Genomic DNA, 19,283 nt, shown 5'->3' on the forward strand with positions numbered 1-19,283 from the left:
AACAGTAAGACTGTGTAGGCATAGCCATTGCCCTCGGTTCTCAGATGACACCCAAACCTTACCACAGAAAACCAACCGGGTTCCATGCAGGAAGGAGTATATGAGGACTTAGCTTTCTGTGGGCACAGAACGCGCTAGACGCGCCTTCTTAAACAACTTTAAAGCCAGCTGCTCTGATGTTTGAAAGTAAACACGGTGCCGAGCAGAAAAACCGAAAAGGGAAATGTAAGCATCGCAAGGTATTAATTAATCCCATGCTGCAAGATTCCTTCTGCTTAGATTAGCTCTGCTTAAAGAAATATTTACCCACGAAACTCAAAGGCAAGTGAAGACAGACAGCACGCCATACTTAAGATGCTGTGATTTTTAATCATAACAGGGATTAAAAGGCTGGAACAAATGTGATGAGGGCTTATACCAGAACCTAGTTAACCCTTCCCCGCCCCCTTCCAAGAAAGCTGACAGCTATTTTAAGCCCACACAGCAGTCTCGCTGTCTGATTTGCAACTTGAGGAGTCAGAGTAATTCCACAGCTAGATCTCTTTTTTTTTTTTTCCTTTTTTAAAGCAGGCATGTATCATAAAGATAATACATTACCAAACCTCACAGTTAGAAAGACAAGTGTGTGCGGCCCTTGTGTGGATTAAACCACGCAAAGACCGATCAAGTGAAACAAACTGTACATTGTAGAATTATTTCATGAAAACAGCAGCCCACTCTGTACCCCTGAGCTAAGCATTTGTGTGGACAGTTCCCTTCTCCCTCCCAGCCGCCTTATGGGGCAAACGAATGTGAAACATCCCTTCCAATAGAGATACATGAAGGAATTCATACAAGGTCACATAGCATGCAAGGGACAGAGCTAGGGTTCAAAGCCAACCACAGCTCCAGCTCCTAAATCTAAGCTAGGCACTCTTGCCAACCAAATTTATATGACATAAAATAGCAAAGTAAGCCAAGCATGGTGGTACATGCCTTTAATTCCAGCACTTGCGAGGCAGAGGCAGGTAGTCCACTGAGTTCGAGGCCGGCCTGCTCTAGGACAGCCAGAGCCACACAAAGAACCAATGTCTTGGAAAAAAAAAAGAAGAAAGAAAGAAAGAAAGAAAGAAAGAAAGAAAGAAAGAAAGAAAGAAAGAAAGAAAGAAAGAAAAGGAAAGGAAAGGTAAGAAAGAAAAAGAAAAGGCAAAGTAAAAAAATAGACAGTGAATGGAGGTGGGTGATGCAATCATTAAAGAAAACATAAAGAACAATTAGTAAATGATAATTACCTATTCCTGAAATTAAACATCTGTTTTAATTCAAACTCTAATTCCCCACTGCATTTATTCAGGAAAAAAAAAAAAAAACAAAACAAAACCCTCTTACTGAGAAATGGCTCCATGAAAACTGTAGTGAGACACCATGACAGAGGACCTCAAGTTAGTGGGGACCAAAAACTGAAGAACTAAAGCAGAGGAGCAGTCAGGAAGAGCCTGGCCCCAATGTGGCATCTCCCACTGAGGGTGGCCAGGGAGGAGAACCCTGGCAGTTCTCACAGGAAACGGCTAAGAAATTACATGTATTCATTCATTCATTCATTCATTCACATCTTATGCACGCAAGACACTACAGTCACGTCTTCGGAGGACACAGGGACCGAAGGAATGCAGACACAAAGACCCTCTGGAGACTGAAATGGGGCCAAGACACACAGCCTTCACTGTAGGCATGGGTCCTAACTTATAAAAGGGGGTGGGGGGAGTGTGCAGAGAAGCACATATTCACTGCTTCCTCTTTGTCTCTGGATGGAAGTGTGACCAGTTCTCCCAAGCCCCTGCCACTGTGACTGACTTCCCCACCACAGGGGTTGTCACCCCAACTGTGAGCCAGAACAACACCTTTATCCTTTGAGTTGCGTTTGTCAAAGTATTCCATCAAAGCAACAGGAAAAGAAACTAAGACAAGGTCAGAGTCAAAAGACCGGGTGTATTATATGTTTAAATTTATCAAATGTCCAGGATAGGAAAATCTAGAAACAGAACATAGAATACTGATGGCTTGGGGTTGGAGACAGGGGTCCCTCTGAGATGGTGGAAATGTTTTAAAATGGACTGCAGCAATGGATGTTTGTGAATATACTAAAAAAGAAAATCACTGAGCCTGGACCAACCAATGTCCATGTTAAAAGGTCAGGAACAGCAGCACACATCTGGATTCTAGCCCTCGGGAACAGGCACACACAGATCCCTGGAGCTCACTGGCCAGCAAGTCTCTTTAAATCATCGAACTCAAAATTCAGCAGAACATCCTGTCCCAAGCAGTAAGGAGGGCTGGAGAGATGGCTCCCCAGGTGAGAGCACCTACTGCTCTTACAGAGGAGGCAAGTTCAGTTCCCAGCACCTATACCAGATGCCCCACAACTGTCTGTAATTCTAGCTGCAGGAGGTCATCTTTCTCTGGCCTCTGCAGCAGGCATCTGCTGCACATACCCATACCCATCAAGTCCTAGCCTCCATATGCACACAAATACATACACTGCACCAATAAAGAGAAGAGAAGAGAAGAGAAGAGAAGAGAAGAGAAGAGAAGAGAAGAGAAGAGAAGAGAAGAGAAGAGAAGAGAAGAGAAGAGAAAGAATGAAGTTACCCGCCCCCCCCCAAAAAGGAAAAAGAAATGTATCAGAAATCAAGTTTTCAGTGTAGGGCAAGAAAAAGGCAGCATGCTTCTTGGACATAAGGATAAGGATAGCTAACAGGTCCCCAAGAAGCTACAGGCAGCACCCAGGTGACAAGTGTGAAGAGGACATGGGTAATTATAGCCAGCCACAGCACTGAATGTTCCTGTGCTTTGAAGCCCCATTATGAGTAAGCAACACTAAACATTAAGCTGAGTCTAATTAGAGTCCTATATATAGGTGATGGGCCATCATCACACGTGGCTTGCATGATTTTGACCACTAAAAAAGGTCTAAGATATTTAGGGCAAAGGAACCATGACCAAATGCTATTAAATCATAAAATTTACAACTAAGGTAGAAATAGATTTCTCCATCAGGATACTTTGGCCCATCTACTTTTATGAGGATGACAAAGTTCTTTGCATCTGCAGGATCTCTCACCCCCACGTGCAATTTTGCAACTTGATGTTGGCACTCCCTCATTAAGAAGTGGGGCTTGGGAAACTCGGGAGAGAGAACTTAGACAGTAAAGTGTCTGCCACATCAGCATAAAGACCTCAGTTTGGAACCCAGGACCCATATAAAAAAGACAGGAAGGGTGATACATGCTTGCAATTCCAGTGATACATGCTTGCAATCCCAGTGGTGAGGAGGTGGAGTCAGAAGGATTGCTGAGGCTTGGCCATGAGTCAGCCTGGCCAAGTCACCCTGGCTGACTACAAAATACGAGATGGTGGGCTAGAGCGGTGGCTCAGCTGTTAAGAGCACAAGTTCCCTGGCAGACATCTCAGATTCAGTTCCCAGCACCCACATAACGGCTGTCTATAACTCTAGAGGATTCAATGCCCTCTTCTGGCCTCTGCTGACACTACATATATATGGTTTACAGACACATACAAGCTCACACACACACACACACACACTACTCTAGGTTGACCCATGGTCTCCACATATGCACTCACATTCACATATTCAAACACATCAAGAGAAGTGGAGTATATTTCTTTACTCCTATAGTCAGTTATGACCAACAGAAGACAGCGGAAGAGAGCCTGTAAAACTCACAGAGCCAAGCCTTAATAGTGCCCTACCAAACAAAAGACCCACCATGCTATTCACCGTGTGTACAGCTGGGCTAAGCCCTACCTGAATTCCCAGGCCATGGGTCACTAGCAAGATACACAGCTGTTGTTCCTAGCCTGAGTCTTATGGTTGTTTATTAGACAGCAGCAGATAACTGTATCCAGAGACTAGCGGTAGTTCTGTTATTATCTGGTTATGTACCTTGGGTCAAGACTTCCCCTCTGGTCCTCTGTTTCCATCCAAAAAGTGTGTCTACACTAGAGAGCTAAGATGCCATTCGGTTTTGACAATCTGAGCCATAGTCCAGAGAGTGTCTGCTAGGCATACAGAGGGAACAACTATTTCAGGAGTAGGTAAGGCAGCCACAGGGGGTCATATGCCCTGAAGGGTACTGATCAAAGGAGACAGATGCTAGAACAATGTAGGGCCCATAAGTGTTCAATACATTATGGTTTGGAAATGCAATATGTAGAGAAAATCTCTTGTGTAGTGTATGGAAGCTTCATCTGTCAATAAAAAGTTGTTGGCCTATTAGCTTAGGGAGGAACTAGGAGATGGGAGGTCCATTGGAGAGTGAGGATTCTGGGACTGCGTCATGCAGGGAGGAGATTCGCCATAATGATGATATAGACAGTCTTATGAACCTGAGGCAAGGTAACTAGCCACATGGCAGAAATTAGAATAGAATAAATGGGTTAAGTCACAAGCCAGTCAGGGAACCAGCCCAAGCTTATGGCTTTGGATATTTTATTCACAAATAATTCAACCTCAGAGTGGTTATTTCAGGAACTTTGGCTCAGGTGGAAAAGCCTGTGGTTACAGCAACATTCCCCACAGGCTCGCATATCGAACTCTTCAACCCCAGCTCGTGGTGCTATTTTAGGGGGTAGCAGAAACTTCACAAAGTGGGTGCTAGGCTCGAGAAAGGAACTAACGAGGATATGCCTTTGAAAGCTGTACCTGGTCCCCAGTCTGCTCGCCACCAGCTACCTCTACTTCCGTTATGCCATGAGGTGGGTGACTTCTGCCACATGCTACCACCATCCCGATGGGTGGGAAAGATCACTCCACTGTGTGGAGCATTGCTTCCTCGGGCAAATAAACACCTGGGCGCTGCCCTCCCGCTGGCTGCATGTCAAGTATGTGAGAGGTCCTGCAAGGCTAGGGTTCCCCTCTGCCATCAGAACCAGCAACTAGGACCATGGACTGAACCATCTGAAACCATGAGCTAAAATGAACCTTTCCTTCTTTAAGTTGTATGGATTGGGTATTCCATCATCACAGTGGCCAAAGCCCAACTGATGTCAAATAGTCTCCATGATCTGATGCTTGCAAGCTCTGTGAGAAACAGACAACACTCGGTGTAACAATCGGTACTGAAGTCTTCAGAGTCAGCACTTTAGAGTGCAGCAATCAGCGGCATGCAACGGAGACATTTAAAAAATTACCAAACATATAAGCATTTGAAGGATGGACGAGACCAAAGGCTAGCTTTAATCGACTCGGCTGTGAGAACCATGGCAGGCAACAGCCTCCCTGAGCCTTATAGCCTAGTTCATATAAACAGACATATGGAGACATGCATGGTTTAAAAAAAAAAAAAGTAGAAAGACTTACGTGAGGCTTTGCAGGTGAAAGCATATAGTTTGGGCTTCATTGTGATACGCATTTGGGGTGGGGTGCGTGCAGGAAGCTAGGGTCTCAGGTACCCAGATCCCCCTCCCTCCACTTCCTGGGTACTGGGATTGCAGGCATGCACCACCACACCGAGACCAGTGGTGTTAAGGATGTGACCCGGAGCTTCACGCGTGGTAGGCAAGCACTCTACCAACCGATACCGGAAGGTATGTGTATTTAAGAACACAGAAGTTCAGCCAGGGACATGCCTTCCCAGGTAATCCTAAATCTTTGTGTTTCTGTGTGGAACTCTGAAAAATTAGAGGCATACATCCAGAGAATCTCTCCATCCAGTGTTGCTTCTGAAAAGCTGCCAACCCTTGGGAAAGGAAGCCTTGGGCTCCTTCTCCAAGGTGCCTAGCAAGGGAACCAGACATTTGCATTTTCCAGTCGGTGCTTTTCCAAAACAAGGAGCAAGTGACTTGTGCTTTAACCCTGAAATGCCCATGATGGTGCATGCCTCGGGACAGACACTGCTCAATAGAGGTGGAAGCTAGCTACGGAGGCACTAACTGGCATGCCCAGGGTCGGGAGTGAGGGCACACAAAGAGATGATCTTTTGTTTCTGCCTCTGAGCAGGTCTTGGCTGACATGGTATGTGAAGAATATGCCAGAGTCCAGCATCAACTACCAAGAGCCAGAATTCAGAACCCAGTCCATAATGTCAGCCTGGCCTAGAGAAGCTCCACCTACCCTTGTCTCTTATTCTCTACTTCACGTTACTACCCATGCCTGCACCCCCTGTGTTTCAGATCTGCATTGGGAACACAACTTAGACCAGCCACGGCTCCTCTTCTTACTGACCATCACTGTCTGTGAATCAAGAGAGTTACTATAGAAACTACACCACACAGCCCCCAGACATTTGCTTAGAAAAGAAACTACACGTTTAGTACTAGAGGGGGAAAAAAGAGTGGGATCTAGGAAGTTGGAGCCAAGCCTCAAGCTCAGTATTTCTTAAGGACTGCAAACAGCTTTGTTAGGCCACCTCAATACTCACTAAAGCTACACACGTCCCATAAATATATCAACTGCTTACCAAATCCATAGGCCCAGACATACAGCAGCCCAATTGGGCATAGAGGAATTGGACTATTTTGTCTAAAACTATTATTTGGTTGGCTGGGTGGTTGGTTTTCTCAGCTAGGACAATGTATCCAAGGCAAGCTACCAACTCATGGTAGTCCCCCTGCCTCAGCATTCCAACTGCAGATTATACTAAGAATTGGACTTTTCTTGCAATTTGTATGTGCACACATTAGATTTTTGATACCTATCTGGAGCCAAATGCAGAGGCCCATGAGAAAAGAATAAAAAATAAAGAAATAAAAATTAAAAAACTTTAAATCTTCCTAGTCTTTCCCCCCTAGTTCTCTAAAAAGAAAAGGCTCTGATGAGGCTGGAGAGATGGCTCAGTGAGTGGCTGAGAACACACACGCTGCTCTTACAGGGGATCTGAGTTCAGTTCCCAGAACCTACATCGAACAGCACAGAAGCTCAGAAGTATCTGTTACTCCAGCTCCAGGGGACTCCAGGGGACTCCAGGGGACCTTCATTCACATGCACATAGCCACACACACACAGACACACAATTTAAAATAATAAAAAAATAGATTTTTAATAGAACACTGTGATTAACCAAGCAAGACAATGCCAATTTCTTAGTGTATGCATAACCAAGAAAATTAAATCTTAACCATAATAAAAAAACGTTATACTTTTAAGAAACTGCTTACCAAATCCATAGGCCCAGACATACAGGAGCCCAAACACCCCATATCTTAGGCCAACCAGATCTATTCCGAGATAGAGACATGAGATAGGATCTTGGCTGACAGATCCCCTCTAGTCCCAACTATACTCAGCAATCCAGCTCTGCATTCCAAGGGAGAGTTTGACATCAATAGGGTGAAGAGGTAACTCTAGTTCTAGAAGATATGACTGAGAAAAGTTGGGGTTTGGGGGGTTATGAGTCACCAATTCATCCATCTGCATGAGAAAAGGGGAAGAAGTGTAAAGATAAATGACCTCTGGGCATCTGACACTCCAATGATGTTTTGCAAACTAAAGGAAATTGACACCTGATGGCAGTCCTTGCACAATAAGCTAACCTGCGGGTCACTGCAGAAAAGAGAACGGAGCAAGTCTGCCTTTTGTCAAAAGTCTTGTTCTCAAAACCCAATCTATACAGAGCTCGCTGAAATTCCACTCAGTAACAAGCACACTGTGCATGCTGAGTATCCCTGCGAGTTTCTTTCCTTAAGTTATAGGTAGGACAGGGCATCAGTCATGAGCAGAAGCCTTTTCCACTGAAAAGCACCATTCCGGGAAACTCCACTGCAGTCTTAGAAGCCAGAACTCCTTACACAGAGAGGTGCCTCATGGTCAGGTCACCGGGTTGCCTGTCTTATACACAACCACTGGTCCAGCACGAAGGTTTCCACTCCACCCCTCCCCCAAGCGTAGCTTTGGCCTTGGCCCTGCAAATTCCAGTCGTCTGGGCTAAATTCTTCATCAGCAACTGCTGAGATTTAACAGTGCACCACAAAACTAGAAAACAGGTTTCACCCCACTACTACACCAATGACTGGCACATGCTAAAGTGTCCAAAAGCAGACATTTGGGAAGTAACTTTAACACCTACACTCAACTACTTGGAATGAGTGTGTGTGTGTGTGTGTGTGTGTGTGTGTGTGTGTGTGTGTGTGTAATATACACATATATATAACTTTTTTTAAAACCGGTCAGGAAACAAGCATTCTCCTTTTAAAACACCTCAGAAAGCACCTCTCTCATGGGAGGCCAGCAGGTAAATAACACCAGCGCTTCCTTAAAGCTTTCTAAAGAGCCAGACGTGCAGGCTGCGCTGCTCAGCCTTCTCCGGGAAGTAACTCAATCCAGCCTTGGCGAGCGAGGATGGGGTGTCTGCAGGTAGGAGACGGGGAAGAGGCAGTACACCTCAAACTTTGCAGGTGCTCATTTTTAGCTGGTCTGGGCAAGAGCTGAGAAAGGCCTAGCCCACCTGCTCTGAGTTCAGGACCGCTGGCACCCCATTCCCCCAGACCTGCCCTCTCAGGGCACTGCCCTCCGTGGCCCCTCACCTTGGCCTCAAAAGAGATGCCGTGCTGGAAGGCGTCCTCGTTGTGCAAAGGGATCCGTAGATCGTGCCCATCGTCCACAAGGTTGTACTTGGTTTTGCTGGGCATGGTGACCCGCGGCGGACCCGCTGCTCCAAGGGGGCGGTGGTGGCGGCGACGAGAAAGAGCTGGCGAGACCCTGTGCAGAGAACAGTGGGGCCGGGCGAGGCGGCGGCGAGGACCCGGGTCGTGAGGTAGGCAGCCTGGGTGCCAGGAGGTGGCAGGGGTGAACCGGGAGCCGAGCCTCCGGAGGGCCGAGCGGTAGGGGCGGCGCGGATGCGGCTGGCGCGAGCAGCTCGGTGGCCGCGCTCTGACTACGGGGAGGCGGCCAGGCGGCCGGGCAGGCGGGAGCGAGCGGCGCGGAGCCCCGGACCGGGACGCCGAGCGAAGGGCGCACGGCCCGAAGCGGGACTAGTGCGGGAGTCCGATCCCGAGCTCGGCGCGCACGGCCGGGGACGAGGAAGAAAGGCAGCGGCGGCGGTGGTGGCGGTGGCGGCGGAGCAGGGTGCCTGTCACGGAGACGCCGGATCGGCTGCCAGCCCGCGGCTCCTCCTGCGGGGCGGGCCCGGACCGACTCCTCCCGCGCGCCAGAGCCCCGCCCGCCGCCGCCGGGTCCGCCCCGCGCCCCGAGCCCCGCGCGCGCCCAGCAGGTGAAAGTCCCCGCAGCGCTGAGCCGGGACCCGGGAACTTCGCCCTGGCCAGACCGCAGGAGCGCGGCGACCCAGGCGCAGTCCGCTTAACTAGTAGCGGCGAAACGGCATCGCCTTGCATGTGTGTGTTTGTTTTGTTTTGTTTTGTTTGGGGAGCCGGAGAGAAGCGGTGTTAATATTGGGTTTTGTTTTCCCAAGAAGGCCCGAGATCTGTCCCAGATACCTTCGGTCTGGACAGCATTAATTCAGAGATCCCCGCTTCTCCTCAGAATCAAGGCGAAAACCAAATGAGAGGGCTGTCTCCAGTGCTTTTTGTCCCTTTGGGTGTGTGGCTTGCATTTGGGGGCTCAGCAGGGTTTCTTTGAGAAGAATTTAAATATTTAAAAGTCGTCACCCTCGCAGAACTGGAATATGCTGCACTAGGGACAAGAAATTGCAGAATGTTCTTATGTCATTTATTAAACTTTTTTAACTGGCTGGTGATAAGAAAGAAAAGAGAAAAGAAATAGAAATAGAAAAGAAAGAAAAGAGAAGAAAAGAAAAGAAAAGAAAAGAAAAGAAAAGAAAAGAAAAGAAAAGAAAAGAAAAAGAACGTTTCTAGAATTCTGTGAGGCTTCTTATTGATGCACGAAGGAAGGTGCCAACGGAGGATTTCAAGACCTGAGTGTGTAAACCTCAGAGATACAGGGTTGTGTAACAGTTTCCTTTGAGATTGAAACATTCTGTCCAGCTTCCAGCAGGGAAGGTCTTTAAGCTGGAAGGTAAACAACTCCAAGTAGCTTCAAGGAAGTCCCTGAAACTGGCCAGATCCACCAGGCCACTCCCTGCCAGAGTATAAACAAGAAAATCAGAGAGGCTCAAGTTGAAGCTGAGCTGCAAAAGCAGACTCTCGGAGGAGATAAGCTGCAAAGACTCAGACCAGACCTAGAAGCAGCAGAAACCAGCTAAGCTGCCAGGAAGAGGTTTAGATCAGAGTCACTTGGAAAGGACACTCTCCAACCTGTTGAGCGGCCTGTGGGCTTCGAAGTGTACTCCAGGTCCCCAGCTTTTGTGTGCTGTCACCAATACTGGTCTGGGCCTTGATGATGCAGCTGTCTTTGAGACATTTCTGGTCCTGTAGGTAGCCTCTCACCCATTGTCCTGTAAGTAGCTGCAGTAAAACCCATCAACCAAGTGGAACTTTGGTGGTATCCATACTTTGGTCTGCAGTGAGTTTCCTACTGGGATGAATAGATGTTTGCTGTGTCTCCCCAAGAAAGGTTTGTCACACAGCATTCAGATACAGAGGTAGCTGTACTCTACCTCTTCATAGAGCTCCAGACACCCCAATAGTAGCTAGCCCAGCTAGTGTCAAAGCTGAGATCCCCCAGACAAAAATTACCAACTTTTGTTGTATAAATCTGTTGTGACTGCTGATATTGTTAGAAGAGACTCTGCCAGCCCACGTATAACAAACATGGCTCTGGCTGGCTTTACCCTTCTTCATTCCCTCCACCTTGCTAAAAACATTAGCTTACATTCCTAAAGCTATCCATCAAGGTCTATTCCCTTATTTGGTCACTTTTTCCTCCTGATGCTGACTACCAAGGTCCAACTGTCAATGTATTGAAGTCCAACAATCAAATGCCCCCTTTGACTCAGCTAAATAACATGCCCAATCAAAATTAAACACCTCATCCTTACACAGCATTTCCCCTTTTACCTTAATAAACCACATTTGCCTTTATGACACATCTGCCTCCTCTCTATCCAGAGGCAGTTCTTTTTCTCCCCAAAACAAGTACCCCTCCTTTTCCTCGCTCCCCTTCCCCATGGTTCCGTCCCCTTTCCCCTCATCCTCTATCCCCTGTCTTTGTCTCTTATCTCTTGCCCTTTGTCTCTCTGGGGCAAATGGATCTCCTCTATGCTAAGAACTTGGTCTGAGGGTATCCTACACCAATACTGATCCCTACGTTGCTAACTGAACAAGATCTAGACCCTCCTAGGAGACAACCCTCTGAGCAGGTCTGTGAGGGAGGCTCTACGCTGGGTGACTGAGATTGGAAGATGTACCCTAAAGGTGTATGGCACCATTCCAGGGGCTGGGGTCCAGAACCAACTAGAAAGGAGATATGAGCTGAGTACCAGCCTTCCCCTCTCTCTGCTTACTGACTGTGAATGTGACGTGAGCGATTGCCACATGCTCCTGCCACTGCGTGTTCCCCACCATGACAGACTATGCTGGGATGGTGAAGCAAAATAAAGCCCTCCTTCCTTCCTTCCTTCCTTCCTTCCTTCCTTCCTTCCTTCCTTCCTTCCTTCCTTAAGTCCCACTTTGTCACAGATGGATTACAACAACAAGAAAACTGAGGAGCACATCTGTTTTGTTCCATTTTGTCTTGGTTTAGGTTTGGGTTTATTACCCCAGCACTGGGGGTTAAATCTACCACTGAGCCCCCCCCCCCTTTACTTTTTGTCTGAAAGCGATCTCACTAAATTGTCCAAGCTTGCCTTGAACCTGCAATTTTCCTGCCTCATCCTCCTCAGTGGCAGAGATTACAGACCTGCATTACCAAGCCAGGCCCAGAATACCCCGGCCTTTAATGCTGTGAACACATCCATCAAGCCACTCTTAGACCTTTGTTTGTTGCATAGGCTACCTTTGACATCTCCATGAACCACCCTCAAAGAAATGGTTCTGTGTCATCTTGGCGATAAATTTATGCAAGCGAATACATTCTTGCCCTGATGATCTTTCTTATCTTGTCTCCTAGGGTGAGAGTACAGCCGCCCTTTGCTGGGCACGGCTGTTCCCTGTCTACCAGAATTCCTGCCAAGAGATAACATCTTTCTGGGATATCTCCCTAAATAAAAAGGCTACTCAGTGACTAGGACAGATTAATCACACACATTATTCTGCCCAGACTTCATTATATTCGTAAATATTAGTAAGAGCCAAAAATAATTTGCACGGAGGAAATGCACCAGTAACCTTTTTATAAATACAAAACCCAAAGCTGTAATCAGGCACATTTGACTCTTTGAATGTCACAGTGATTTTAATATGCATCAGACATGCGCCTTCTAAAACCTGGCATAGTAACTCAACAACTTAAAGGCAAGATGTTAAATAACTATTTTATTTATATCTCATATTCTATCCCAAATTAATAGTGTTCCCAGACTCTAAGAGGGCTTTTCTTCTAGATTAACTTTAACCTTACTGGACTGATGGATTTATCAGGATTTCATAATTTCATAATTAAGACACAATGTGTCTAGATATGGCACAAAGAGGCAAGAGGCCTCAGAGATCACTCAGGAGCTAACACAGATTACTCCACAGACAACACCAATATTTATGGTGCTGGATAAGAAGAGCGACTAGTAGCCATTAGTTTTCTGGTGTGTCTCGCACTGTTCTTAGCATTTTAACATTGCCTCATATGATATATACATCAGCCCTAATGGAGCAGATTGCATGAAAAAGCAGAAGCACAGAGAGGTTTGCACAACTGGCCAAGGTCACACGAACAAAGGAGAGGAGCCAGAATCCCATCCAGGTCAGCCCATTTTAAGGTAGAGACTGGCCTTGCAATGCTTTCATTTACAAATAAGACACATGTAACACAGTGTGTATTGTTGCTAGCCTGTATTCATTCTGGTTCGGTGAGATGGAACATTCCAAAAAGGGGAGCCGGGTCTGATTTGGCCTCTGCCTTCTCTCACATCAGCAGCAGACAGGCATGCAAACAGCCTTCTTTCAGAAAACAATGGACATTCTACAGTAATTTCCTTTTTTAATATTTCTAAAGCGATACCAATCTTCTTTTTTAAAACACCTTTAAATACAACTGAATATTACTTCAGAATTTCCAAGTCCGTTTAAGAAAAAAAAACAAATACAAGCATGATTTCTCTCATTCTATTTTTTGTTTTGTTTTGTTTTGTTTTAGTTTCTTTGTTTCTATTTCAAGATAGCCTCTCTCTCACTCGGTAGCCCAGATGGGACTTACTTGATATTTTGATACCCCCGCTTCAGTCTCCAAAATTGCTTCCACCTAGACACATCCCACTAAGCCTATCTTCATTTAGTTTTTGAAGCAAGTTCTTACTCTGCAACTGATACTGGCTTGGAACTCATGATTCCCCTGCCTCAAACTTCACCAAATGCTGGGGTTGCAAGTGTGTGTGACTGTATGAAACTTGTGTCACTATTATCTATGTATTTGCATGAAGAAAAAAAAATGTATTTTCAGTGTGAGGAAAGTGAATCTAAGGCACGTGTACATGTTAGGCAAGGGCTGGACCTCTGAGTTATACCCACAGCCAAACCTTCTGTATCTTAATCATTGCATAGTAAAAGTTGATCTGAATTACATTTCATTTAAATGGAAATTGCTAATTCATAAAAATACTTCCTAGGTTAACTTTGTTGAGTTAATTTTTTTTAATTTATTCATTTTTATTTTATGTATATGGATGTTTTGCCTGCATGTATGTGTATGCACCATACTTACTCTTATTGCCCTGGAGCGGGAGTTACAGATAGTTGTAGACTGCTCGAAATTTCTACTTTGTGGGGATATAGCCAAGGTTCATTCCCCAGTACTACAAAAATAAACAGAAAAGCTTTGCTTTGACCTGCTAACAAAGTCTTACGTGACCGCATGAGCTACCGACTGTTTGTATCTTCATCTGACATATGAGAAAACTGAGGCCAAGAGGAGGAAACCCTTTGGATTAATAGAAAAGCAGTAAGTCCCTGGGATCCCTGCATGAACCTAGCTATGAAAAGTGGAAAATGTGCTAGCTTGCTAAATACTGCCCAGACATCCTATGATGGCTAATCTTGGCTGTCAACTTGACTGTGTAGGGACTCAGCCAAACCCCAAGTTTCCAGGGGATTTAGCCTAGGTTCCATCCCCCGTACTACAGAACTATGAGGGAGCTTCTTGATCAGGTTCCTGAAGCAAGAAGACTGATCTAAAACCTGGGCCTCACCTTCCGACGGCAGCCCAGATGAGAGGGTATAGACGAATGAAGCTTTTTGCCTGTTTGCTCCTTGCTCGTTCTGTGTTGTTGTTTTGTTTTTTGAGACAGGGTTTCTCTGTGTGGCCCTGGCTGTCCTGGAACTCACTCTGTAGACCAGGCTGGCCTCGAACTGCCTGCCTCTGCCTCCCAAGTCCTAGGATCAAAGGTGTGCGCCACCACCTCCAGCCTTTGCTTTCACTCTTGCTGGCAAATTCATCTATCCTGTTGTTGCAGCATCCTTTAATCAATATTAAAACTAACTTCTTCAGGATCTCAACACAGGCTGAAGGCCATCAACTCTCTAGAGTTCCAGTGTCAAACTGGGATCAAGTCTTGCAGACTGAACAACTATCCTCCTCTTCCCCAGTGTAAGGCAGCCATGTTTGGAATACACAGAAGGCATCCTAAAATCAGAGCATAGCTTACTCTGAGCTAAATAGGAGTGACAAAGGTCAAGGGATGTAGACTGAAGTCACCCGAATGGCATGTTCTGCAATGGAAGAGGTGACAGGAACTCATAGCCATAGAACAAAAGATCGTATGTTAGCCGGGCGTGGTGGCGCACGCCTTTAATCCCAGCACTCAGGAGGCAGAGGCGGGCAGATTTCTGAGTTCGAGGCCAGCCTGGTCTACAAAGTGAGTTCCAGGAGAGCCGGGGGGTATATAGAGAAACCCTGTCTTGAAAAAAAAAAAAACAAAAACAAAAACCAAACCAAACAAAACAAAACAAAACCCAAAAAACAAAAAAAAAAAAGCAAACAAGTCACATTGGTGGGGCTTCACTGTATCATGGCTATTCTGGGGAGATGTAAAATATGTGCTTATTCATCAAAAATTTTATCCTGTTCAGTTTATTGGACCCCACCTCGGTCTGTTTTCCACACCTTAGACACTTTAGCATTTCTAGGTTTCACGCACTGGAACATTAGACAGTGGTCGTTATAACATCAAGAGGGGATCCTAGAGAAGTGTTGTAGCCCTCTCTCCCCTTCTTCAAGAAGAAATATTAACACCCTCATTTCTCTGCTGTCCAGTTCTACTCTGTTCTTATGAGGGCTGCCACAGCCCCTGCAGGTCAATACAGCAGCTCTCCTTCATGATGATCATACATAAAACAAGCCCAGAGAAAACTTCCATGAGCCGCCTCTGCAAACTCTAGCTAGATTTTGGCAACAAAAGGGGGGGAGGGGCTCAATTATAGAATTCATCAAGCATAGCAAAAGCTTAAATGTTTTCATCAGCAGCTAGGTATGGTAATCTCAGCACTTGGAATGTTAAGGCAGGAGGATCGTCATAAGTTCTGCTCCATCCAACCTGGACTGTAGAGTGAGAACCCTGTGTGTAGTTTGTGTCCCCCAAAGGCTCACATATCTGACACTTGGTTCCACTGTAGTGTTGCTGTTTAGGGGGAGGGGGCATGGAATCTTTAGAAGATGGAGGCCTGGGATAGGCTTTAAGAGTCCACAGCCCCACTTCCAGCTCACTCTCCTCTGCTTCATGCTAGTGGTTAAGGGTGTGTGGTTCTCTTGGTTTCTTGCTCCTGCAGCTTGCTGCCATGCCTCTACAATAAGAGAGTTTTATCCCCCTGGTACTATAAACCTTCACAAAGTCTTCCGTGCGTTGCTTGTGGTCATGGCATCCTATCACAGCAACAGAAAAGTAACTGATGAGTCTGACAAACACAGAGGCGGATGCTCGCAGCCAACCATAGGACCGAGCCTGGGGTCCCCAATGGCGGAGCTAGAGAAAGGACTGAAGGAGCTGAAGGGCTTTGCAACCCCATAGGAAGAACAACAATATCAACCAATCAGACGCCCCAGAGTTCCCAGGAGCTAAACCACAAACCAAAGAGTACACATGGAGGAACCCATGGCTCCAGTCACATATGTAGCAGAGGATGGCCTTGTCGGGCATCAAGGGGAGGAGGAGCCCTTGGTTCTGTAAAAGCTGGATGCCCTCGTGTAGAGGAATGCCAGGGTAGAGAGGCAGGAATGGGTGAGTGGGTAGGGAAGCATCCTCATAGAAGCAGTGGGAGGGGGGATGGGAGAGGGGGTTTCCAGAGGCGAAACTGAGAAAGGGGATAACATTTGAAATGTAAATAAATAAAATATCCAATTAAAAAAAAGTAACTGATACACACATGAATGGATAGAATAAGAAATTATACAAATAACATATCAAACATTGACAACATATTCTTTCCACCAATGGATAATGCTTAGGCTTGAAATGCTCAAATTATTTTTCATAGTTCCTTTCCTGTTGAAACAGGAACTTGGTATATTGCTCTAGTTACCTTGGGCCTCTGGACAAGCACGCCCTCTGCTCCAGCTCCTGAGTGGCATTAGGAATGTAGCACTGTGCTCAGAGTACCATTTTTACCTGACAGTGTTTGTGGGGAATCTAGAACTAGGAGTCCTTAGCCCATCTTAGATGATGACAATAAAGATAGTCAGAGATTGGGGCTAGAGAGATGGCTCAATAGTAAGGAGTGCTTATTGTTCAGTTCTAATGCTTTGATTCAATCGGGAATATGTGTGCCCAACCACTAAAAGTCCTTGTCCCCAATTGGGTTTTTTGATTAATCAATAAAGATACCTGTAGCCAATGAATGGACAAAGGGAGATGGGGCTGGACACTTAGAGTTGCCCATGCTAAGATGCAGAGGTGGGGTGGGGAGAAGAATCGACATGATGTGGTAGGAGACCAGATTTAGAGCTTCTGGAGAGAGAACCAACAAGCCATATAAGAATTCAGGTTAAGTGGCCACTGGCCGCTTCCCCAATTGGGCACTGGGTAACAGGCAGAGGATTAGAACTGCCCAGCCATTGAGCTAGACAGTATTAAAAATAAACTAGTGTGTGTGTGTGTGTGTGTGTGTGTGTGTGTGTGTGTTCCATTCACAGGTCCAGGGAGCTTCTAGGAAGGTAGCTGGAGAAGCGCAACCCACGGGGAGCACACAGCAGGGTAGCAAAAAAAAAAAAAAACAAAAAAAAACAACTTATGCTACATATGGCAGTTCACAATTCCCTGTAATTCCAGTTCCAGGGGATCTGACACCTTCTTCTGGTCTTCAAGGACACTGAGCATGCATTTATACTATTTGAGTCTCAGGGACCACAGATGTGCACCCCAGGGCCCAGGGGACATAACCTTTGATGCACAGCGCTTGTGTCAGGTCGTTCTGGTCCAAGGGTGTGTGTGGGGAAGGCACTATAGTCATAATAGTATGTATACTGTTATAAAGTTATATAAGTATAAAAAATCTTTATTTGAAAGGATATTAAGTCACTTCCCTTCGGGGAAGAAAAAAAATAGCATACTCAGCCTGATGTGGTGGCACATGCCTTTAATCTCAATACTTGGAAGGCAGAAGCAAGCAGATGTTTGTGAGTTCAAGGCTAACCTGGTCTATGTATCAAGTTCAAGGCCAGCCAGAGCTACATAGTGAGACCTGTTTTACTAACCCTCTCTAAGCCAACGTTGATCTTTGATGCTCTTCGCTATATGAGATGCTCTCCCAATAAGAAAGATTACTCTGTGGGTGTTTTGGAGTGCATACCTATCAGGAAGATTATTGCTAAGAGTGAAGAGCCACCTTGGGCTACATAGCAAGGCCATGTTTCAAAAGAAAAGCAGCAAACAAATGGCCATGCCTATAACGTCAGCTCTGGAGAGACTGAGTCAGCAAAGTTAGTACAAGTTCAAATCCAGATGGAGCTACTTGGCTGAGACTCTAAAACAACAACAGCAACAAACAATAATAACAACAAAAAACAAAAACAAAAAAGGACAGGGACGAAAAGGAAAGGAAATTTTATCCTAAAAGGTAACATAGACTGTGTTGGAGACCTATGCATTCTACGTGCAACACTACCCAACTAGTAATTGTAAAGTAAGTCTCTTTCTACAAAAGTATGTGCATATTCTATTTTTATAAGCCAAATAACCTGTGAAATCCACTTCCTGATGGAAATGCCTTTGAGACACTCAACTTTCCCCAACAGCCTGTGGGTCTAGGACAAGGAAGAAGGGTGAAGGCAAACTGAGTGGGATGCCTGGCTGGAGCATCTTCCTCCTGTAGTGCCTTCCCACACACATCCCTGGACCAGAAAGACTTGACCAGTGCTATGTATCAAAGGTTATGGCCCCTGGGCCCTGTTGTGCATAACTATGGTTCCAGCAACTCAAGACACTTCAGAAAGAAGACACCTAAGTCCCTGAGTTTGAGGCCAGCTTCCTAACAGTGATAAGAAATTAGGAGTGGTGAGAAAAGTGGCAAGGTCTTAAGAATTTTGAGTTGAAGAATGAAGTTAGGTTCTTAGCATGTTTAGAATTCCATTTCTTACGTAGATTTATCCAATTCCATGCTTTCCTAACTCACAAGTATAGTTTTCACATTAAACTTAATAATGTGTTTCTGAGATCTACTCTGTATTTCAGGCAAGAAGTCTTTATTGATCCACTGATCTGTGATCCAAAACATCCCTTTTATCAAGTATTCTTGCTATAAGATTTTCCAGTGGTAGCAGTGGACATAAGATAGTGTTGCACCCTTGATGAAAGGGACTTTGAAGTGCACAGAAGGTGGCATGTAGTCCAAGCATCAAAGTGAAAGGTAGCATGTCTCCTTAGCATGAAGGGGAGAAAAGTCACTGGGGCCCCATCATCAGCTAAGGTTCAAAGAACAGGTCTGACTTGAGCTGCATTTGAAAGGGGGAAAGGAATTTGATAACAGCAGAAGAGCAGACTTGGAGACATGGAGACGGGGTCTTTGGAGACATTTAATCTACAAAATGTCCTTAGGGGGCTGGGGGAAGATAAAGTCACAGGAAGGAGGGTCTTCTGGGAGCGACTGGTGATAAAGCTGTAGCTGTTAGAGACAGCCAAGGGAAGGACTGCAGACCTGGTCAGTGACTGAACTTCATGAGAACTGTCTGGACTGAGCTGTGACCTGGGATGCTGATTCAGACACACACACGTGCGCACACACACACACACAAAACCATTTTCATGGGAAGAAGAAGGAAGGGAGGGAAGGAGGGAGGGAGGGAGGGAGGGAGG

At 45.8% G+C, this 19,283-nt stretch overlaps 1 protein-coding gene across 3 annotated transcripts in view; it reads right to left on the minus strand.

The window, feature by feature from the left end:
* Nos1ap (nitric oxide synthase 1 adaptor protein) overlaps window positions 1-9,074 on the minus strand; it is a 289,982-nt gene extending 280,908 nt beyond the window's left edge. For all 3 annotated transcript variants that reach the window (XM_021163360.2, XM_021163356.2, XM_029477646.1), the window contains exon 1: window positions 8,521-9,074. In XM_021163360.2, the coding sequence (XP_021019019.2) occupies window positions 8,521-8,625 (105 nt within the window). In that variant the 5' untranslated portion in view covers window positions 8,626-9,074. The remainder of the gene's footprint in view (window positions 1-8,520) is intronic.
* Window positions 9,075-19,283: the final 10,209 nt, after the last annotated feature.

The sequence above is a fragment of the Mus caroli genome, chromosome 1, assembly GCF_900094665.2.
Source record: "Mus caroli chromosome 1, CAROLI_EIJ_v1.1, whole genome shotgun sequence".
Taxonomy (NCBI): Eukaryota; Metazoa; Chordata; class Mammalia; order Rodentia; family Muridae; genus Mus; species Mus caroli.